At 35.2% G+C, this 21,667-nt stretch overlaps 5 protein-coding genes across 7 annotated transcripts; 3 read left to right on the top strand and 2 right to left on the bottom strand.

The window, feature by feature from the left end:
• On the top strand, positions 2,840–4,609 carry LOC104725836 (bidirectional sugar transporter SWEET3-like). The gene is made up of 6 exons (XM_010444574.1): positions 2,840–2,965; positions 3,156–3,192; positions 3,294–3,516; positions 3,603–3,764; positions 3,943–4,062; positions 4,198–4,609. Exons 1-6 carry the CDS (start codon positions 2,929–2,931, stop codon positions 4,411–4,413), a joined length of 795 nt encoding a protein of 264 aa, XP_010442876.1. The 5' UTR covers positions 2,840–2,928; the 3' UTR covers positions 4,414–4,609.
• On the top strand, positions 4,942–8,661 carry LOC104725834 (polypyrimidine tract-binding protein homolog 2). 3 transcript variants are annotated; one of them, XM_010444571.2, is made up of 10 exons: positions 4,942–5,069; positions 5,267–5,473; positions 5,568–5,777; positions 6,583–6,645; positions 6,732–6,805; positions 7,326–7,421; positions 7,530–7,587; positions 7,698–7,802; positions 7,888–7,969; positions 8,063–8,659. In XM_010444571.2, exons 2-10 carry the CDS (start codon positions 5,288–5,290, stop codon positions 8,467–8,469), a joined length of 1,281 nt encoding a protein of 426 aa, XP_010442873.1. In that variant the 5' UTR covers positions 4,942–5,069; positions 5,267–5,287; the 3' UTR covers positions 8,470–8,659. The 3 variants fall into 3 exon arrangements, with proteins under 3 accessions (XP_010442873.1, XP_019088124.1, XP_010442875.1); XM_019232579.1 differs by lacking the exons at positions 4,942–5,069; positions 5,267–5,473 and adding an exon at positions 5,926–5,992 and having other exon boundaries at positions 8,063–8,661; XM_010444573.2 differs by lacking the exons at positions 4,942–5,069; positions 5,267–5,473 and adding an exon at positions 5,929–5,992 and having other exon boundaries at positions 5,685–5,777; positions 8,063–8,661.
• Positions 8,990–14,017, top strand: LOC104725833 (ATP-dependent zinc metalloprotease FTSH 11, chloroplastic/mitochondrial). Its single transcript, XM_010444570.2, has 17 exons — positions 8,990–9,609; positions 9,724–9,877; positions 10,068–10,160; positions 10,275–10,360; positions 10,518–10,641; positions 10,958–11,077; positions 11,181–11,231; positions 11,451–11,512; positions 11,644–11,701; positions 11,800–11,925; positions 12,020–12,100; positions 12,200–12,329; positions 12,454–12,602; positions 12,685–12,966; positions 13,216–13,305; positions 13,435–13,488; positions 13,584–14,017. Exons 1-17 carry the CDS (start codon positions 9,005–9,007, stop codon positions 13,725–13,727), a joined length of 2,409 nt encoding a protein of 802 aa, XP_010442872.1. The 5' UTR covers positions 8,990–9,004; the 3' UTR covers positions 13,728–14,017.
• Positions 14,447–16,051, bottom strand: LOC104725832 (abscisic acid receptor PYL8-like). Its single transcript, XM_010444569.2, has 3 exons — positions 15,572–16,051; positions 15,179–15,394; positions 14,447–15,060 (listed from the first exon to the last, which is right to left on the bottom strand). Exons 1-3 carry the CDS (start codon positions 15,719–15,721, stop codon positions 14,821–14,823), a joined length of 606 nt encoding a protein of 201 aa, XP_010442871.1. The 5' UTR covers positions 15,722–16,051; the 3' UTR covers positions 14,447–14,820.
• On the bottom strand, positions 19,827–21,661 carry LOC104728843. Its single transcript, XM_010447773.2, has one exon. It carries the CDS (start codon positions 21,648–21,650, stop codon positions 20,106–20,108), a length of 1,545 nt encoding a protein of 514 aa, XP_010446075.1. The 5' UTR covers positions 21,651–21,661; the 3' UTR covers positions 19,827–20,105.

Raw genomic sequence — 21,667 nt, 5'->3', positions numbered from 1 at the left:
CTATATACTGTATATTAGCCGATTAAAATTCTCTATTTAGTTTTAATTTTAATTTTTAACCAAAAAAAACGCCATTATATTGTTGCCTGGATTGGAGGACGAATAGGCATGTCTTCGTTGAAAAACTGAAACTGGGGAAGCAATCAGTACTGTCCAATTTCTGGTTTTATGCAAACGGCGAGAAAGGGCGTGAATGCAATAAGCAACATCTGCTCGAGGCTCGAGCACAAGTCACTGATGTCTTAGCTATGTAAAAGTATGTCTAATAATAGCCTTATTATGTTTTCTCTACGGCTTAGCTATGCTTGTTTTGTTTTTCTGGATCTGCTTTGTCTTAAAAATTAGAGTAACAATTACTTGTCTACTAAACGAAAATCTCAAAACGCTTTCCATGAAACTATATATGTCAACATCAGATCTCTCGCAGACTCGCACCACAAAAATGAAACATTCTTTCGTAATAATGCTCATTATTAACTAGAAGCCACTGTATTGATCAACATGCAACAAAGGACCAAAATTTCAAATGAATTTTTTTTTTGTTTTTTAAACTTTCCACGCATCTTTTTGTTTTCTAACATACTGGAAGCAAGATAACGCAAAGAATCGACGAAACCGAATCAAGATCAGCAACATCATCCCTAAAAGAAATCACGCGACTTATCCAAAAGTTCGATCCAACTCTATCTCATACGTGACAAAAATCGTCATTATAGAGTTCTTCTCTACGTTAAAACATTGTTATACGTATTTTAATTAACCGGGATGATTCTCATCACATCATTTGTGATTTTTCTAGTTCTCAAATATGACCCGAAACTACCTAAACCTGATAAGTGTTTATCCAAACTTGAAGAGTTTAAGCATCATCGAACGGAAGTTCATACCATTTTAGACTTTGTAGAGAGGATGTGAACTTTTTTATAAGTGTATTCAAAGGGCTTCATAACTTGGAGACTTTATATTTTGATTCTCGACTCTACTTATGATATTGTTCCTCTTTAAGATTGTTTGGATTTTATCTCAAAAACATAGAGAAGCATCTCCCTCGTTACTAAACATTGAAACTGATAAATACTAAAAAAACGATATCATAAATGCATACCAAAAAACCAATAGGTGTGAACATACTTGAAGAGGCTTATCGGATGTGTAACATTTATTGTAGCTACTACAATACATTTTCTCTAATGAAAATTCACAAATTTTCAAAAACATACTTGAAGAGTTTTTTTTTTTGAAAAATACTCACGATTTTGGTATGTCTCTTTTCAATGAGACGATCCTCGAGCAAATTCCATTAAACGCTTCCTTGTTCCTCAGAACAGATCCCACCGTCCTAAACATCTTTCACTCTCTTCTCTCTAGGGTTTAAGCGGAGCAAGGTTTTTGTTTGCGTTCGGGCGACAAAAAGACGGTAAATGCTCGTTCTACAATTTCGACCCAGCCCGGCTTTGTTCCGGTTCCGGGTTCGGGTTTTGCCGATGTGGCTATCCGGTAAGATACTAACAATGTCCAGTTTTTGTCAGCTATGATTTAGTTGTGATTTTAAACAATATGGTTTAACAATTACAAATCATATCTATGTTAAATAAAAAATATATCAAAAAGTACATGTGCGAGTTTAGACCTAGTAAATATAAAAACAAATATACTTATTAGGATTAAGGATGTAGGATGGCACCCTAGGTTGGTAAATGTGGTTACTTATAGGTTGGGTAAAAAATGCTTTATGCATATAATTTCGATAGTTTTGGCCGTTTTCTCGTGTAAACTTTACTCCTTTAAATAATATCTCCTGATTCCCTAAGTTCATTTCAGTTTTAGTCACACTAGATGAAAATTTTATCGTCGAATTTGTATTAAGTGCCCATTCAATAGTTATTATTTTATCAATCAAGCAAAATGAACAACTAGGTCCATTATCTCTTATTTCAAAGATATGATTATAAACCACATTTATAATTCAAGTAGATAAGCGTTTGTTTATATACAAGATCATATATAAATATGCCGGATAGAGAACACTAGTTTCACACTCACCCAACGTGTTACTAACCCACCATAAAGCTAACTAGAAAATGTTTTGAACTTTTAATAATTGAAGTACCTTTTTATCTATATCCATTATTATCGTTTTCTATAATATATTCCATAAGCACAAGCACTCAAACAAATCTGCCTTGTTTATTCGACATTTCGGAACTTAGAGTGCTACAAACAAAATAATCAAAGTTTGAATGAAAATAATTGGATCAACCCTTTTTGGAGCATCATCATAATCATTCATCGTCGCTTGTAGAGGTTAATTAGTGTGCGACATGCTTCAAAAAAATTCTGTGATGAATATAAAGGTCATATATATAATCCGATAAAATTGTTTTTTTTTTAAAAAAAAATATATTTATTTCAAAGATATATATGCATGCTTTTGTATTTTGTGATGTATAGTTTGCTAATAGGTTGTTGAAGCACATAATTTGTGTGTCTAGTGTTATGCGTGTATATAATAAGTATGTTGAAGACATTTTGTATATATTAAAATCTATTTAATCTCCACACACGTCTAACAAAATGTCATATAAATATTAAATTTCGAAAACTTAAGAAGCGAACTATTACAAAATTATGCCCGCTTCAAAATATATAATCCGCCATCTTTCTAGGTTCGTTTTTAATTCACGAAATTTTCAAAAGTTTTCCTAATTCAAGTTTAAAATTCAATTTATTATAATAATATTCATCACACCAATATAATTTTTGGAACAAAAATGTTCAAAATGACTAATGTCCCAAACTTGTGATCAGATATAGATTATTATTTTAAAATGAACACAGAAAAACTATTATATATACACACACATTATAGCCGTAACTCTCCTACTTCCAAAACCATTTCCCAACCTTTTCGTTCTTCCGGCCAATCAAATGGGTGATAAACTTCGATTATTCATCGGAATTTTTGGTATACTTTTTTTGGTCTAATAATATATATACTTTCTAACTCTATCATCTGCTTTTTTTCTTTATTTTTGAAATACTATTTTACTTTTAAACTTAGTCTTGGGTCTATAACATATATCTCTACAAGAAACATATTTGTATGAGAATCTTTTTATGGTTTTTATTCAAAACTAATTATGGTCACTCCACAGGAAACGGAGCTTCGTTGTTGCTCTACACAGCTCCAATGTAAGTAAATGAAATTTTTATAAATCAAATAGCCAATTTAATTTGAGTTAAAGAAGAAAGAAGATTATATAACTCTGTTTTTTTTCTTAATTGACAAGTAGATTAACATTTTCAAGGGTGTTTAAGAAGAAAAGCACAGAGGAATTCTCATGTTTTCCTTACGTTATGACACTCTTCAACTGTTTGATTTATACTTGGTACGGTTTACCGATTGTGAGTCATCTTTGGGAGAATCTTCCTCTCGTCACCATTAATGGAGTCGGCATCCTTCTCGAATCGATCTTCATTTTCATATATTTCTGGTACTCGTCGCCCAAAGAAAAGGTAAACTATTCATTTTATTAGAATCATATGGTACTTTTTTCGTAGGGTAATTAAAATATGACATTAATGATCCTTATATAAAACAGATTAAGGTTGGTGTTACATTTGTTCCGGTGATCGTTTTGTTCGGTTTAACGGCAGCAATCTCAGCCGTGGTATTTGACGACCACCACCACCGGAAATCATTCGTCGGAAGTGTAGGCCTCGTGGCTTCCATCTCCATGTACGGTTCTCCTCTCATCGTTATGGTAAGCCATATATATACATTGTTAAAATTATGTTACAAGAAAAAAAAAATTTGAAGGTGATCAAAAGTCAAAACCATGCAACTATGTATCTTAGAGATATATTGTTTTGCAAAAAAAAAAAGATGAATGTTTGTGTGTGTGTGTGCTAATTAAAAAAATGTGAATATTGTGTGTGCAGAAGAAAGTGATAGAGACGAAAAGTGTGGAATACATGCCGTTTTACTTGTCCTTCTTCTCATTTCTGGCTAGTTCCCTTTGGTTGGCATATGGTTTGCTCAGCCATGATCTCTTTCTTGCGGTTCGTTTTTTTCTTTTCCTAATTTATACTGAGATCTACANGATCTACAAAGTTGTTGAGATTTGCATATGCATGCATGGTTTTGAAGATGTCATATATATATTGAATGAATTTTCTAAACATTTATATATATAGTCACCTAATATGGTGGCGACTCCATTGGGGATTCTCCAACTTATCATCTACTTCAAGTACAAGAATAAGAAGGAATTAGCACCAACAACAATGGAGATAAGCAAACGGAATGATGATGATGAAGAGAAGAGTAAGACCACACTTGAGCTTGTAGTTGACGTTGATCGTGATCGTGACGGTGATGCCAATGAGAAGACTTCCAACAATGCATGTTAGCTTTCAACCTCATCGATTTAATAGCTTCGGTGTGAATCCAAAGATTTTATGTAAACATCTCATATGTTGTGCTTTTCATTACATGATGTAACACATGATCAGATGTGTTACATTACTACAAGTTATATGGTTGTTGATCATGTGATGAATAAACAAGGAAGGCTACGATTTTGCCTTTTTCCTCATTATTTTTCTATTTTAAGGTCATATATATATACACATACAAAGGATCAATGTGTCGACAAAAATGAAAAGATCACCTCCAGATCTCACACTAAAAATGTACTATAATTCATTCATAAATTATGTCGATTTTTTTTCATTATAAGCGTATCTACTTTTTTTTCTTTCTGTAATCAATGTTTCTAGAATTTTGCATTAGGCATTCATTTTTTTTTTTAATCCTAGTCGTAATAATGGGCCAGATAAAGCGTAAAGCCCATATATATGTATTGGATTATATTCTTAGCCCAACAATGAAAAACGCTCTTAAAACAAACGGAGTTTAAAGAAACCGCGAGATAGAAACGCACTTTTGGATTCTCTCTCCCCAAAAGTATAGTAGTCTCTATCTATCTTCTTCTTTATCTTCTTCCTCAACCCGAAACCCTAATTTCTCTGCAGATTTTGCTCCAATCTCCAGACGATTTCTCCAGGTAACATGATCTCTCTTCTTTCTTCTCTCGCTTCAGACTCTTTCGTAGTAATCTATTTGTATTATGTGAACTCCGCTGCTAAAAAAAATCAAATCCTGTTAACTTTTAAAATTTCCGGGCCAATTTTGTTGAGATCTGGAGAGTTTGTGATTTGTGCAATTTTTAATTTATGGTTTCTTTGTTGTTATATTGTACAGCTACAAGATTTCGTTTGAGCAATGTCTTCTGTTTCGAGCCAGCCACAGTTTCGTTACACGCAACCTCCTTCTAAGGTTCTTCATTTGAGAAACTTGCCTTGGGAATGTACTGAAGAGGAGTTAATTGAACTGGGGAAGCCTTTTGGTACAGTTGTTAATACAAAGTGTAATGTTGGAGCCAATCGTAATCAAGCTTTCATTGAGTTTGTAAGTGGAAGAGATTATACCAAAATTGCAAACTAGTGTCATCGTTTTGTTACAAGTTTTTGATTTTCATTTGGTTGTTTGTTTTGTTCTTCAGGAAGATTTGAATCAAGCTATACAAATGATTTCTTACTATGCTTCTTCTTCCGAGCCTGCTCAAGTTCGAGGTAAAACTGTCTACCTCCAGTACTCCAACAGGCAAGAGATAGTGAATAACAAAACGACAGCAGATGTTGTGGGGAATGTTCTTCTGGTGACAATTGAAGGAGACGATGCTCGCATGGTCAGCATTGATGTCTTGCATGTGGTAAGTGTGTCACACTTTATTTGGTTTGGTTTTCCTTAGAAGAAGTAAACCTATTGCTGAAAGATGTTTGGAAGACATTCTGATAATTAGGGTTGTAGGTTGTCGTGCTTTTGGAAACTTACTTTTGACATGAATGTAAATGGATCAGCAGGGCCATATCAAGGCAATATCTTCAGTGGCAGCCTAATGCATTAGGAGAAAAAGAGCACATGTGTGTTTGTTTCCTTTCTCCTTTTCCTAACACTGACTCTCTCTTCCCTACTCTCTCCCTTACACTTCCCTTTTATCAGATATATTCTAGGATTTGTAAGATATGGTCTTACATAGGTGTAGTTAGTATTCTTGTTTGGTATGACATGGTGCAGCTCTATCTTACATAGGTGTAGTTAGTATTTTTGCTTGATATGATAGGGTGCAGCTCTATCTGCGCTTCTTTTGTGATATAGAACTGTTTTCAAAGTTTACGCGGCTGTGGTGAATTCTATCTAGAGGTTCATCAATCTGCTAACCTTTTGAGACATACCTTGTGTCTAATATGATTGATATGTTGGAAAACATATCTTTTACCTTCCAGAGAGTGTAACCTGGCATCGGACTTGTCATGTACTCACGTCATATTACGTTGGTTTAGTTTGCTGTCCTAAGTTTTGTGACGTTGTATGAGTTTTATACAGAGTTATCCCAAACTAAATTTGTCTTGTTATGTTGCTAAAATGCAAAATAATTACAGACGCACAGGAGTCTTTATAGTTGAGTCTTCTGGCTTTTTTTCCATGGTTGTTCTAATTACTGGTTTGCAATGCAGGTCTTCTCAGCATTTGGGTTTGTCCACAAGATCACTACTTTCGAGAAGACAGCTGGATACCAGGTACATTACCAAGCCAAAATTTGCTTTTGTATCTTAATGTTAATATTTATTTTACTTATAATGATTATTGTCTGAATTTCTCTTAGGCACTGGTTCAATTTTCTGATGCGGAAACTGCAACCTCTTCAAAAAATGCCCTCGATGGAAGAAGCATCCCTAGGTGACGGTTGTACTAATTTTTTGAGACGGTATTTACTATTTAGTCTAACTGTGAAGGGCTGCATAGCTCTAGATATTGTGCGGAGATTCTGACAATTTGTCAGCCTTTCAAGCGTCTGTAGGTGTTTTAGCATCTAATGCCTAGTTCTGGGGTGATGTATGGCAATGGCGTTAATTGATGCCGGAATACTAAAGTTGCATCTAATCTTTTCATGACTCACCTGGGAAAATACCGTAGGCTTTGATAGCTACTTAGAATAAGGATAGGCATTGATAGCTACTTAGAATAAGGATAGGCATTGATAGCTAGTTAGAATAAGGATAGGCATTGATAGCTACTTAGAATACTGTATGCACTGATAGCTACTTAGAATAAGGATAGTGTTTTCATGTGAGATTTCTGGCAATATCGTATTTATTTTATTATAAAGCAGACAGGCTTTGCGTTATAATTATATATGTTTGTTATGTGTGAGGCATAGTTTTTTAATTTTTACTGACTTCTTATTTCTGGGTATTAGGTATCTACTCCCTGAGCAAGTGGGACAATGCTCTCTCAAAATCACATATTCAGCTCATACAGATCTGACTGTCAAATTTCAGAGTCATCGGAGTAGGTATGTGTATTCAGATTGTTGTTGAAACATGTTTATGTTTTGGTTTACTTGGTGGTTGCGATGCTTCTGTGACCAAATTTACTGAATTGTTTCCTCTTTATTTTGCAGGGACTATACTAATATGTACCTTCCCGTTGCTCCATCAGCCATTGATAGTACTGGTCAGGTATGCAATTTGAAAGTAGTCTCTTTATGCATTTATATGATTGTAAATCTGCTTTCTACGTTTTTGAATCTCGCTATTAAAGTAAAAGATTAATGTGTCATTCGTACTAGGTGATTGTGGGTGTAGACGGGAAGAAGATGGAGCCAGAAAGTAATGTTCTTCTCGCATCCATTGAAAACATGCAGTATGCAGTAACCTTGGACGTTTTACACATGGTAATACTTGCTCTATACTGAATCCTCATTGAATCTTTGGTTCTATATTTATTAACTGTTCCCCCTTTTTTTAACTAACACGTAGGTTTTTGCGGCTTTTGGGGAAGTTCAAAAGATTGCAATGTTTGACAAGAATGGTGGGCTACAGGCATTGATTCAATACCAAGGTAACAAACTGATATAATATGCTCTGTTTCAGTTGTCATTGATCTCTGTAAAAGCAAATTCTCAAATGACACTGGCTGTTTGGTTTCTTTCAGATGTTCAAACGGCTATGGTGGCTAAGGAAGCATTGGAAGGACATTGTATTTACGACGGTGGATTTTGTAAGCTCCACATTACTTATTCACGCCACACGGACCTCAGCATAAAGGTGAACAACGATAGAAGCAGAGACTACACAATGCCCAACCCGCCAGTTCCAATGCCTCAACAACCCGGTCAGAATCCAAACGCCGGGAATCCACAGCAATACCACGCAGCAGGTGGGAGCCACCACCAACAGCAGCAGCCTCCGCCACAAGGCGGATGGGGGCAAGGTTCAATGGGAATGGATGGTGGTCACAATCCTTACATGGCACCACCGTCATCTGGCCCAATGCATCAAGGTCCACCAGGTGGTCATATGCCTCCACAGCATTACGGTGGTCCTGGTCCAGTGCATTAGAGAGAGAGAGAAATAGAGTCCCTCAAAAGTCGAAGACAAAGATGTTCCATCTCTTTCTCTCTTAATTTCTCTTCGTAGCTCTTTTTTTTTTTTTTTTTGGTTTTGCTTGGAACACGTGTACTTGTGTCCAAAAAGATAATCTTATAAAACGGAAACCATTTGAGAAATGTATTAGAAGAAACTTAATCTCTCTCTCTCAGTCTATGTCTCTCTCTCGCACTCACCATATCATTTTCATTATCAAAAACTCTAATCTTTAAGTCTACAAACGAAAGCTCAAAATTGGGTAGAGTTATTGGATAAGATTATTAACACAATCAACTCTAAAAAATAAATTTTGAAAAGAGTTACAAAAAAAAAAAAGAGTTAGAGAAGAGAAAAGATAAAGAGAGGAGGATCTTGTGGCTCCCAAGTCTCCAAAGTCTTCTCTTTTGCTCTAAAGAATAAAAAGAAAAGAGAGAGTAAGAGAGAAGGAAGGAAGAAGATAAAAGAGGATTTGATTTTGATTCCATCATCATAAAACCCTAAACCATCAATGTCTTCTTCTACTCTTCAAGCTTCTCTTCTCCTTCGTCCTCCTCCTCCTCCTCTCCATTCTTCATATTCCTTTAAGCCTCGTTCTTCTCTCTTCTCTCCTTGTTTGAGTTTTCACAACTCTCGATTTCGTCCCCTTCCTTGTTCATTGCGCCAAGACAATGTCGCTTCCGACTCCGATTTTATCCCCAAGGACCCTGCTTTTCTTAGCCAAGGGGAGAGTACGACGGATTCATTTATCACGGATACGGAATTAGAGACGAACGATGGATTTGTGGGTGGTGAGGGGACGAGTGAAGCTACTAGCTTTGAGGCGGCGGAGGTGAAAAGTGGAGGAGGAGAAGAAGAAGAAGCAGAGGTTATTGATGGAGTAACAACGGAAGGAGAAGAGAAGAAGAATAGCAAGTTTCGGATTGTGGTGTTGATGATGGGACTATGGGCGGCTATGAAGAGAGCTATGGAGAAGGTGATGGAGTGGGAGTGGTTAAGCTGGTGGCCTTTCTCTCGCCAGGAGAAGCGGCTTGAGAAACTTATTGCTGAGGCTGATGCCAATCCAAAGGATGCGGCTTTGCAGGGAGCTTTATTGGCTGAGCTCAATAAGCACATGTATGTAACTTTATCAAGCTCTGGTTGATTGGTTTTCGTAATATAGGAGTTGGTGTAGTCTGAATTCAATTGATTTTATGTGGTATGCTGATGTTTTTTTTGTTTTTGATTCAGTCCTGAGGCTGTAGTTCAACGGTTCGAACAAAGGGAACACGCAGTGGACAGTAGAGGAGTTGCTGAATATATTCGAGCTCTTGTCATTACCAATTCTCTTGCGGAGTATCTTCCTGACGAACAAACCGGGAAGCCATCTAGTCTTCCCACACTGGTATTGTTTCTGTCTGCTTGTACCATGACTACTTCTAGAATCTGTGGTTTGGCTATCTGTTTTATCTCTGGTGTACATTTTTGATCTCTGAATTTGATTTGCTTGCTGCCCCTTAAAAATGTCATTTTTAGTTGTCTTTGTTTCTAAGTTAGTGTTGCTGTATTTGTAATAATCATTGGTTTATGTGCAGCTGCAAGAGCTGAAGCATCGTGCATCAGGCAATATGGACGAGTCATTTGTGAATCCTGGTATATCTGAGAAGCAACCATTGCATGTTACTATGGTAAGTTTCTCTTATATTTACCCATCTGGTTAGGTATACAAAGTTTCGATTTTTCTTAGGTTCATGATGGTCCTGTATATGTTAAGTTCTTAACCTGTGTCTTTGCTTTGTTAGGTTAATCCTAAAGTTTCAAACAAATCAAGATTTGCACAAGAGCTTGTCTCTACGATCTTGTTCACAGTTGCGGTGGGATTAGTGTGGTATGCATCATCTATCTTTTAAGTTGAGATTAGATTTATGATAGATTGGTTTAGATAGCACAGGCAGAAGTGTTGCTTCTTATGCATAGTTGAACTTGTGATTGCTTCTCCATTTTAGTACTTCTGCTCCTGTTAAAATGGAAGGTTCCTTGTTTAGGTTAATGGGTGCAGCTGCTCTGCAAAAGTATATTGGAAGCCTGGGAGGAATTGGAACTTCGGGTGTTGGTTCAAGTTCTTCATATTCTCCAAAAGAGATGAACAAGGAAATAACGCCTGAAAAGGTAGAATTTTGAGTAATCATGAAGTAATTATGTTCGGTACTGTTTACGAGGAGTCTAAAGTGAGTTTTAAGTATAACTGCAATGGAATTCATATAGTTACAGTGGCAAACATATAGTAAGAGAAGGATATTGTTAATTAGTTGCATGGTATCATCCTTCTTACCTTGAGACAGTTACTGTCTTGTGGATCCTCTTTGATTTGATGTTAATTTACCCAGTCAACGTTTTAATAGTTCTGTTCATGTAGTCCTTGAGGCCAATAAATGTGTCTGAGCGGCTTCACTGTGTCTTTTTCTAACAAGTTTACTTTCTGCAGAATGTCAAAACATTTAAGGATGTAAAAGGTTGTGATGATGCCAAACAAGAGCTTGAGGAGGTCGTTGAATATCTGAAAAATCCATCAAAGTTTACCCGCCTTGGAGGAAAGTTGCCAAAGGTATTATTTCCTCTCGATTGCATCCTACTTTGCATTTGATTTTCTTAAGGCCATAATCTGTTTAAAGTCAGCATTGTGACATTTCTTAAATGTTTGCTTCCAGGGAATTCTTCTAACCGGGGCACCTGGTACCGGAAAGACATTACTGGCTAAAGTAAGTTCTCACAGAGTGTTACATTGTTGTCTCTTATCGTTTGGGTTGTTATGAAGAGTTAACAATTTCATTTTTGTTGGTGTCTTGCAGTCACCTCCAACTAAAATATAAATTCTTATTCTTATTATTATTATTATTTGACGTCAAAACAGAAGTTCTTTATTAGGCTACCAATTCTATAAATAATTTCAGTAAGCTGACACGTTTTAAATTACAAAGGCAATTGCTGGAGAAGCTGGGGTACCCTTCTTCTATAGAGCTGGATCTGAATTTGAAGAGATGTGAGCGTTCTACTTTTCTTTCACTGTCATATGTCTTGAGCTACATTTACCATTAACTATTTATTACTATCTGCTGACTCAACTTTTGTTGATGTCTTATAATATCAAATTTTAATTTTCTTGATCGACAGGTTTGTCGGGGTAGGAGCTCGGCGAGTGAGATCATTGTTTCAGGCAGCTAAGAAAAAGGTATAATTCAATCTTCACTGCTAGGTCTATGTTCAAAGATTTTTGTTGGTTATTCTTCCATGAATTAAGTTCCATTTACTGACTGTCATGTATGACAGGCACCTTGTATCATATTCATTGATGAAATTGATGCTGTTGGGTCCACGAGAAAACAATGGGAAGGGCATACAAAGAAGACTTTGCATCAACTACTTGTCGAAATGGATGGTTTTGAGCAAAATGAGGTACTTGTTGATGAGGGATAGTGTACCTTGTGATTACGCCCCTGGTTTGCAGAAATATAATAGTATTCTGCTTCTTTTTATTTTGGTTATGCAGGGAATTATAGTTATGGCTGCAACAAACTTGCCTGATATACTTGATCCAGCCCTGACAAGACCGGGCAGATTCGATAGGCATGTAAGTACTGACAGATAGATAGCTAGGTGTGTTGTTCGTTCTGTTCTGAAAAATTGTTTCAGATTTTTCGAAAGGAAGTACTGACAGATTTAATTTTAGATTGTCGTCCCTAGTCCGGATGTCCGTGGACGCCAAGAGATTTTGGAACTCTACCTCCAAGGCAAACCTATGTCAGAAGATGTGGATGTTAAAGCAATTGCTCGTGGAACTCCAGGATTCAATGGTGCTGGTAAGTCTAAAATCTATAACTACAGTGTAGTCATCCTTGAATTTAGTCAAAGTGTCTTCTTTTGTCATTATCCTATAAAGATATTCATTACATTTTTCTCTAATCTCACCAAAACGATTTCCAGATCTTGCAAACCTGGTAAATATTGCTGCCATAAAAGCAGCTGTTGAAGGGGCTGAGAAGCTATCTTCTGAACAGTTGGAATTCGCAAAGGACCGAATAGTTATGGGCACAGAGAGGAAGACAATGTTCGTATCGGAGGACTCAAAGAAGGTATATTTCAATATCTGACACAACATAGAAGTAGTTTTGGATGTGGAGTCCAAACATCTCACTTGCTTCTTTGCCTCTTTAGCTCACTGCATACCATGAGAGTGGTCATGCTATTGTCGCTTTGAACACGGGAGGTGCGCACCCAATCCACAAAGCGACAATAATGCCACGAGGATCTGCATTGGGAATGGTTACCCAGTTACCTTCAAACGATGAAACATCAGTGAGCAAGAGGCAGTTATTAGCTCGTCTTGATGTATGTATGGGAGGAAGAGTTGCAGAGGAGCTCATCTTTGGCCAGGACTATATCACCACTGGAGCAAGTAGTGATCTGTCCCAGGCCACAGAACTTGCACAATATATGGTAACCTTACCTCCATATTACTCAAAGATTAGATGTGTTCAAGTGTTTCTTTATTTCCTAGTTTATCAAAAAGCTAGCTGCCAGTTCAATTAGTGTGTGGAAAAAGTTTTCCTAGTTTTAGTCTATGAGATCCTAAACACTATAACTAGCTAACGGCGAAAAGAAACTTCCACTGTAGAGTTTTGGTAACGGATCTTACCTCTCTTGTGGTAGTTGTAGTAATGCTTTTTTTTGGTTCAATATGCAAAGGTATCGAGTTGTGGGATGAGTGAGGCAATAGGACCAGTTCATATAAAGGAAAGACCAAGCTCTGATATGCAATCACGCATTGATGCAGAGGTAGAGACTCTCTCCTTTATTATTTTTGGTCAAATAGACTCTCTCTATTCATTTTTCAGAGTTCCTCGTTCGAATCCCATTGCTCGTTAGTCTGCTTATGCATCTGGTGGTGATGATACTTTTGGTCAGGTTGTGAAGCTCCTTCGAGAGGCATATGAGCGAGTGAAAGCTCTCTTGAAACGGGTTCGTTGTTGCCAAATTCTCATTTACGCGATCAAAATCTGTTTTTAATAAAAAGTCGTTACTCACTTTAATTGTGTATACGTGTGTTTCCCCAGCATGAGAAGCAGCTACACACATTAGCAAACGCACTTCTAGAGTATGAAACGCTAACCGCAGAGGACATAAAGCGTATCCTCCTTCCAAACCAAGAAGGGGATAAGTTACAGGAGCAACATGAAGGAGACTTGGTATTGGCTTAAGCCACATCATTCATTATCATAAACACACCTGTTTGGGGTGAAAAAGGGAGGTTCAAAGCTTTGTACAGAGTAAATCTCCCATAGATGATTCTACAACAACCAAAAAGAAAAAAACATGTGAAATTATTTATCTCAGGTTACAAATTATTGTAGTTTTTTAAAATTTCATTAGCTCATTAGTTTTTCACTTCGACCTGGAACCTTTTTCCCTTTTTAACATTCTGTTCAATTCTATGAAAAAAATGTAAAACAACATTGAAAAGAATGTAATTGTAGTCTTTACATGTTTTTTCTTTTGGATAAATTTGAAAGAAAACAACAATAAGAGTATTTATTTGTAATGATATTGAAAATAGAAGCATTGATAATGGAACCACCTGTCCATATGTGACCTATTCTAATATTTTAATATCATCGTTCCAAATGGACAAATTTATAAGCTCATCCACTACTGTAAATAACAAAAGAGAGGAAAAACAACAAATAGTACTTGCATTGTAAAAAACAAATACTACTAAAGACATTTTACAGCTAATGGGGATAAAGTGTGTTTCCTGATCACAAGTGAAGACAAAAATTTATAAACAACAAGAAAGATCTCTTTCCTTAATGGTCCGTGTGGAGATTTTTCACATCCCACAAATCCTATTGGGTACTTTCATCAACCTAAAAATAAATACCAAAAAGAAAGAGACATGGTGTGTGGCCCTTTATGGGTGTAACTAAAAGTGTGAAGAGAGTGGAACCCCATGATCACACTTTTTTAACATTGGTCTCTGCAAATTGTAAAAAGATTCCTGCAAGTGGCTAAAGCCAAACTCCAAAATCATATTTTGGTTACTATAGAGAGAAACCAAAAAACATTTCATTAAAATTAGACACATCAAAAAAAAAAAGAAGAGGGTTGGAATGAAAGTGAAAAGACCCCCAAAAATAGACAAATGAGAGGAAAACTTATGATGTAACAATGATGATACTGTTTTTAGTTTTGGCCTTGTCCATCCTCAAAGAGACTTTTTTTCACTCTCGAGAGCTTCATCCATGGCAGCAACAAACCAAAACTCTCAAGAGACCTCTCCATTCATTGATTCAATCAGTCAGTTTCAGACTCAGTAGTGGTGTCTTGAACGGCAAGACGTTCAGAGATATCAGCTAAAGATTTAAGATTGCATTTGATCAAAGCCTCAACAAAGTAACAAGTCTCATCCTTTGTGTTCCCTTCTGGTACATCAACCACAAATGACTCAATCACAAGTGTCCCTCCTGTTGTTCTTCCTCCTCCTCCTCCTCCTCCTATAGTCTCAGGATGAAGTGAGATGATCGATGAATAGTTCTAAATAAAAGAAAATATCATATTAGTGATTCAATCAAATCAAATCAATGATGTGTAGTAAAAAAGTAAAAGTTTCTTTATATTTGTGGGTTTATATATTTAAAAAAAAAAAAAAAACCTTGAGTCTGTGATCACCACCAACGATTCTGATACTGAGAATATGCTCATTGTCATCAAGTAACTCCAACCTCTCAGTACTTCTAGTAGCTGGTAAACCAGATTTGACATCGACCTCTCTTACTGTACCAATCTCCATGTTCCCTTTCACCACACACCTACTTATAAATGGTTTATACTTCTGCGGCTGATCAAACCTTCTCACCAGTGACCACACCTACAAAACAAAACCAGATTCGGATTTATACACACAATAATCAAAAATGGAAACTTCTATAAATAGAAACCAAATCGATTCGTCTTCTTCAACATTTTCTGGATTGAATTATTATTTACAGACCAAAAACAGAGAGAAACAGAGAGAAACAGAGAGAAGAAAAGAGAAGAAGATTACGATATGAACAGGAGCGTTGATATGTTGAACAAGCGTAGAGCTACACTGATTCTGAAGAAGCTCATGTTGATGATGTCTTCTAATAAACTCTCTCTCCTGACTCTGACTCAGATTCGGATTCACCAAGCTTTCATTCCCGTTAGCTTCCATATTTCTTCTTCTTTCTTCTTCCGTTTTCTTAAGCCACGGTGAAAAAATCTCTACACCTCCTCCGTGTTTAAGATACAACCGGAAAAAAAAAAAAAAAAAACACCAAACGAGAAAGAGAAAGAAATAAAGGTAAAAGATGTGAGCTTTAAGAGATCTGATCTGAGTGAAGTTTTTTTCTTTTGTTATATTTTCTCCGGTGAGATCTTACGATGAAGGAAAGATTGATTTTAAGATTACAGTCGCCGTCTTTGGAGGGAGAGAGATGATAAGAGAGAGAAAGAAAGAGAGAGAGAAAGAGAAGAGAGAGAGAGAAGAATCCTCCAACAAACTTTTTTCTCTCTCTCTTTCTTTTTAAATATTATTATTATTGAATTTAAATAGACTTTTTTCTTCAGAGTGAGAGATTTTATATATTTTTTTTAACTGGTAAAAAAGTTTTTGATATTAAAAAAAAAAAAGGAGTAAAAGGGACCTTTCTCTCTAATTTCACTACTCTTATTGGATGATTTCTTATGTTATCCCACTCATTTCTCTTTATTTACGCTATTGCCCCTCTTCTTTTTGTTTGTTGATTTCTGTTTTTTTGTTGACCATTATACCCTTTTTGTTAATAATTTTTGATTGGTGATTTTTTTTTTTTTAATGAAGACTCGATTCTTAAAATTAAGTAAATTTGGTTTTTAGCCCATGCGAAAGCTGAGTCAATTATTGGAATAGTTTTTTTTTTTTGACTCTCATTTGGAGAAAATATATATTTTTTTTATAAATTTTTATTAATATATTTTATTCTGTGGTTTATTGGGATTAATTGTTGTGATGTACATCTGTATGTATATCAGTGTCTGTGTAATTAGCAATTGTATAGAATGATTTACGATTAGATTACTGTAACATTGTTTTCATGTAAAATTGTTGCTAACTTTGTAACGTGCTAAAGTATTCTCGAGAATACGAACTATACCTCAAATATCACTACAAAAAAAGTCAGTTTGTATCATTTATTTTGAATATTTGCGTTACTTATAATTCATGCAAAAGAATTTTTCATCGTTTATTTAAATGATATAAAATGGGGTGATGCAAATAATTGACATCGTTTCATTAGTAACTGATGCAATTATCTATAATATTGCATCGTTTGTTTTAAATGATGTTAATTTTGTGTCAATTACAAAATATGATGCTAGTATTTGTAACGTTTTAACAAATGATATTATTTTTTCCATCATTTCTATATAATTGATATTAAAATTAGTGTCGATTTTCAGAACTGATTTCAATATTTGTATCATGTATAGCAAATGACTTAAATAAGTGTATCATTTACAATAACTGATTGGAAATATAAATGATGTTATTTTTAATTTGTAAATGATGGGTGCTTTCTAATTTGTAGATTGGCTTTGGCTCGTTATAATAGTATTAGTACGTACAACTTTCGAATTAGTTCTCTATATACTCAAAGTAATTAATAAGAGACCACATTATAAAAGTTTGAGGTATAATTGGAAAAGTAGCACTTTTACTGATGTCAATTTTTGTTTTTTTTTTTGATGCTATAAACGTTTGTTGATAAAAACATCAAATCTGAACGTATTTTCATTTAGATTTGCTTTTTATTATAATTACTATTCAGTTTCGTTTCACATTCTGACTAGATACAGTACTGGTTATGAAGCCAGACGACCAATAATTTCACACATTTTTTACAGTTTAATCAGAAATGTTTTTGGTAGTACGTAGAAATATGTTTTCAGTCAGACAGTGTTCAGATATAAAACAGCGTAAACCAAATTTGGCGGCTGATGCTATTTATGATCTTTAATGTCGACGATTTTTTTTCATCATGTTTGGTTTCAAAGCTAGCAACGATTTAATCAACTAATGAGGTTGGAATATTAAAAAAAAATCTTAATTAATAAAGTAAATCCATTTTCACTTATTATCCAAAAAAAGATGTCCATACCCACATGCAAGTAACTATTTTTATAAAAATTACGATAATAATTTTTTGATAAAAAATAAAACATAAAGAATTGTCGTTGACAATAAAAATAAAAATAAGAATAAAAAGCTTTTTTGTTTTTGAAAATATTAGACAAAATCGGGGTCCATAGTTTGGATAAAGTATAATTAAAACGCTTCAAAGTAACTGCACACATTCACGTTTTGTTTGTCTTCTTCTAAACAATATTTTCTTGTGAGTCTTCAATGGTTGAACTAGCATTTTAAAACAACACATTGACTTCAAAAATATATATATAACAAATAGTATTCGCACTTGATGACTCTTGGAATCGCATTGCAAAAATGATTTATATAATAAAAAAATATATATATCAAACAGAACTTTCAAGTGTGTAAAAATGTGTGCAGTTTTGTATATTTTCATTTTCTAACACAACAACATGACACATAATTTATACATTATTTTCGCTATTTGAAAAAAACACTCTCCAAAATCACTCCTTTTATTATAACTTTACTCATTTTCGTCGATTTTATATCATATTTTAATTTGTTTATATATCTATGTAACTAATACATATCTTATATATCAAATTGGATTTTTTTTTTCTTCCATTTATCCATCTTTTAAAAAGAACAATCTACCAAATACATTTTCCAAAATCGATGAAAACAAAAATATTAACAACATATTAAAAAAGAAGGATATACATATACATGTACCAACCAATTCGATAAAAGAAAAATAGTGTTTGTTGTTCTACAGCTACAATTGGAATTAGATAGATTCGTTTTATTACCCTTTCAATATACATGGACCGTACTTTTTTCATTCGCGCTAAAACAACAAAATCACTTTGTTTGACTTCCATATGTATCATATCATTCGAGAGGCCTTAAATATCTTAATATTAAGGACAAGAAGTAAGGATCACATAAATAGTAAGTCCATTGATTGGATGTAAAAGGACAATCACCTTTGTATAGTGGGAATGTTTAGATTCACTTCATGCGTCGATATTAGTATAAATAGTAAGACAACGATCGACGATAATTATATTAAGAGTATTTTTATCAAAATAAAGATCTATTTAAGTGAAAGAGAGAAGTGGACCCAAAAACAAAGGTGTGGAAGAGATGTGAATAGAGAGAAAACTAATTTATAAAGAGAGAAGCGAGGATCATGTGTTACAATATTGCACCTATATATATATCTTCGTTTTGACCATTCGGCTAAATTAACGTGAACACCATTAATGGCTTATGAATCAAAAGCCCACACTTTGATCTCTATTAATATTCTTTTATTCGTATACATGAAAAAGAAGATGATTTTGAGACTCATTTAATCCCACTACAAGTTCGAAATTTTTGTTGGTTCCAAAAAGAAGAAAAACTATATGTTTGCTTTTGTTTTTACACAAAGAAAATTTCACATATACGAAAATAGAAAAACCTTTGTAGTTTTCTTCATAATTTTTTTGGTTTGACGTGCATATTTATTTTTACATGGAAATTAAATTGAAACCCAAAATTTTGAGATAGCAAACATTTTTTTAGTTTTTTTCGTAAAATAATTCCTAAAGTCTCAACTAGCAAATTAATAATTTATGTAAAAAAACATAAGGACAACTATTATCAGAAAACACAAATGGAACAAGAGCTTTTTTCAATAAGTTTAGCATTTTACGTTGAGAATTAACAGAAACAACTTACCTAAAAATTTTAAAATTGTGATTTTTTTGTTGTTGTAGGCATAAAACAAATATAAAGATAAACGCAGTGCAAACAAAATTTTGATGCCTAAATGACTAAATCTAATAAGACATTGACAAGAAACAAATTTTAACCAACCTAAGGGATCTTAGTTGCATCTAGGAGGCACAAATATATATATTTGATAGATATATAGGTTCCTTCTATATAGTGGCACAAACTTATTTTGATATATATCAAAGTTGCCCAACTAAAATTCTAAAACCAGGACCAAATCGTCTCATGCTTAAATAGGCTGGTCTCAGAATGAACCTGCTTAGCTTATCACAACCACCATACATCTTATTACTAACATGTCAATGAGATTCAAACGAATGCTTATAAAATAAAAGATAAAAACCCATAACCACCAAATATATATTCGAAATCTCGAACTGAGTTCTTACAAAATTATTTCAGGTTTTATCGAATAAATACTAAAATACCATAAATGTTGTACATTTGACCCCGGCCCCCAAAAAATATTCGAAATATTTTAGGCTAATGTTTCTGGGTCGACTTTAAACAAAAGAAAGATAAATAATTAAGAAAGCAAAAGATCAAACCTGACTTTTGATTAGTCTTGTGCCCTAATGATTCAATATAAAATGAGCTGATATGATATGTTTCTTCCTCCATTGTACGTTGACTGCCACTAGCTTCAAAGCTTAAACCAGTCATCGAGATCCATATCCATGAATTCCTCTGGGACGACATAGCTCTCCTCTTGTACAGCTTCACTTCTCTCATTCCAATGTGCTTCCTCTGAGAAGAATCCAAGTGGAATTTCAGCTGATCTTACAACCTCATCATTTTTCTTCAGTGCCTCAACTGATCTTACAACCTCATCAGTTGTCTCAGCTGGTCTTACAACCTCATCTTTTGTCTTCACTTCCTCAGCTGACTTTACTACAACCTCATCGTTTATCTTCACTTTGTCGACTGACCTTTTAACCTCATCTTTCTTTCCACTCATATTGATTGCTGCCTTCATACGTTTCTTCTTCCCTTCAGTTACCCTCACTTTTGCTTCCAGTTCAGCCATCATCTTCGGAAGTCTCATCAAAATTTCTGACTGGCCTCTTTCCATAAGCACTTTATCTACAACATCATCAGATAACAACATTTCTTGTACATGAGGATGACGACGAGAAGAGCCGCCTAAGTTGTTGGGCGTTTCAGTACTTCCACTGGCTACAACATTTCTTGCACTTGTTTGACCACGCATATGGGACTCATCTTTCTTCGACCTCTTGATAGCAGTATCCTTTTCTTGCGACTCCCCACGCTTTCTTTTCACTTGTGCTTGTCGAACCACATTCTCAGCTTGATTTGTGGCGTTTCCGCTGCTAGAACCAGCCGTTCCTGATGAAAAATCCCACTGATCAAAAATATGGTTAACAGATGGTGGTGCAGCAGTCTCTCTCCTAGTAGACGACGAAGGACCAGTTGATTTTTTTCTTGACGCTTGCTTTTTGGAACTCTTGCGTGGCGGCTTCGGAACAGTTGAAGGAGGAGGAGGTATCTCTAGTGCCATAAAACCATGACCACAGGTTGGACATTGCAAGTGCAGGTTAAGATAAACCCTTGGATACTGATATATCGTCCTGCATATCCCACACTTTGTCCAAAAAGTAATACTCTCCTCCGGCATCTTCAAAGAAGACGAACCCATACTGGATAGATTCGTACGGACAGGGGGCTTCAGAACAACAGGCTCATACACAACATGAGGAGTACTCCAGCTAGAGGTTGGACGGTGTGGTCGAATATTCATGCTCTGTGTTGTTGGGACAGTTTTTTGAACTTCTTTGGCTCTCTTTTCGTCGTATGAAGCTCTCCGCGTCTCGTCAGATAGTTGATACCAAGCTTTTGAAACCAGGTCATACGCACCTTTAGCGTCGTCAGAATTGTTTTTATCCGGATGGAGCATAAGAAGTAGTTTACGGTGTTGTTTCTTCATTGCTTCATCATTAGCAGTGGGATCTACACCAAGGATACCATACCAATCAGCTGCTCCGCAGATTTGTTTCTCAGCCGAGATGTAAACATCGATAGCTGTCAACAATTGTTTCAGACCACCCAGGTCGGGAAACAAGTTTTGAGCTTTGTTAGCGAATCTTTTGGCACCGTTGTAGTCCTTTTCTTTAACCTTCCTCTCAGCAACATCCATTGCCCTTTTCGCTTCGTCCTTGTTGCACTCCATGTCCTCGACAGTTACTT

The sequence above is a fragment of the Camelina sativa genome, chromosome 11, assembly GCF_000633955.1.
Source record: "Camelina sativa cultivar DH55 chromosome 11, Cs, whole genome shotgun sequence".
Lineage (NCBI taxonomy): Eukaryota > Viridiplantae > Streptophyta > Magnoliopsida > Brassicales > Brassicaceae > Camelina > Camelina sativa.
Note: the sequence above shows the minus strand (reverse complement) of the source record. Positions and strands in the feature narration are given on the sequence as shown.

What these genes read in the sequence shown, in the direction of transcription:
- LOC104725834 (XM_010444571.2), top strand. Translation starts at nt 5,288, where the DNA reads ATGTCTTCTGTTTCGAGCCAGCCACAGTTTCGTTACACGCAACCTCCT. An exon ending in ATCAAGCTTTCATTGAGTTT is followed by an intron (nt 5,474 to 5,567) that starts GTAAGTGGAAGA and finishes TTTGTTCTTCAG; the next exon opens with GAAGATTTGAATCAAGCTAT. An exon ending in CCTTGGACGTTTTACACATG is followed by an intron (nt 7,803 to 7,887) that starts GTAATACTTGCT and finishes ACTAACACGTAG; the next exon opens with GTTTTTGCGGCTTTTGGGGA.
- LOC104725836 (XM_010444574.1), top strand. Translation starts at nt 2,929, where the DNA reads ATGGGTGATAAACTTCGATTATTCATCGGAATTTTTG. An exon ending in ATTATTCATCGGAATTTTTG is followed by an intron (nt 2,966 to 3,155) that starts GTATACTTTTTT and finishes GTCACTCCACAG; the next exon opens with GAAACGGAGCTTCGTTGTTG. An exon ending in GTTCTCCTCTCATCGTTATG is followed by an intron (nt 3,765 to 3,942) that starts GTAAGCCATATA and finishes TTGTGTGTGCAG; the next exon opens with AAGAAAGTGATAGAGACGAA.
- LOC104725833 (XM_010444570.2), top strand. Translation starts at nt 9,005, where the DNA reads ATGTCTTCTTCTACTCTTCAAGCTTCTCTTCTCCTTCGTCCTCCTCCT. An exon ending in TTCAGGCAGCTAAGAAAAAG is followed by an intron (nt 11,702 to 11,799) that starts GTATAATTCAAT and finishes CATGTATGACAG; the next exon opens with GCACCTTGTATCATATTCAT. An exon ending in TATCGGAGGACTCAAAGAAG is followed by an intron (nt 12,603 to 12,684) that starts GTATATTTCAAT and finishes TTGCCTCTTTAG; the next exon opens with CTCACTGCATACCATGAGAG.
- LOC104725832 (XM_010444569.2), bottom strand. Translation starts at nt 15,721, where the DNA reads ATGGAAGCTAACGGGAATGAAAGCTTGGTGAATCCGAATCTGAGTCAG. An exon ending in TCAACGCTCCTGTTCATATC is followed by an intron (nt 15,395 to 15,571) that starts GTAATCTTCTTC and finishes TTTGTTTTGTAG; the next exon opens with GTGTGGTCACTGGTGAGAAG. An exon ending in GTGGTGATCACAGACTCAAG is followed by an intron (nt 15,061 to 15,178) that starts GTTTTTTTTTTT and finishes TCTTTTATTTAG; the next exon opens with AACTATTCATCGATCATCTC.
- LOC104728843 (XM_010447773.2), bottom strand. Translation starts at nt 21,650, where the DNA reads ATGGAGTGCAACAAGGACGAAGCGAAAAGGGCAATGGATGTTGCTGAG.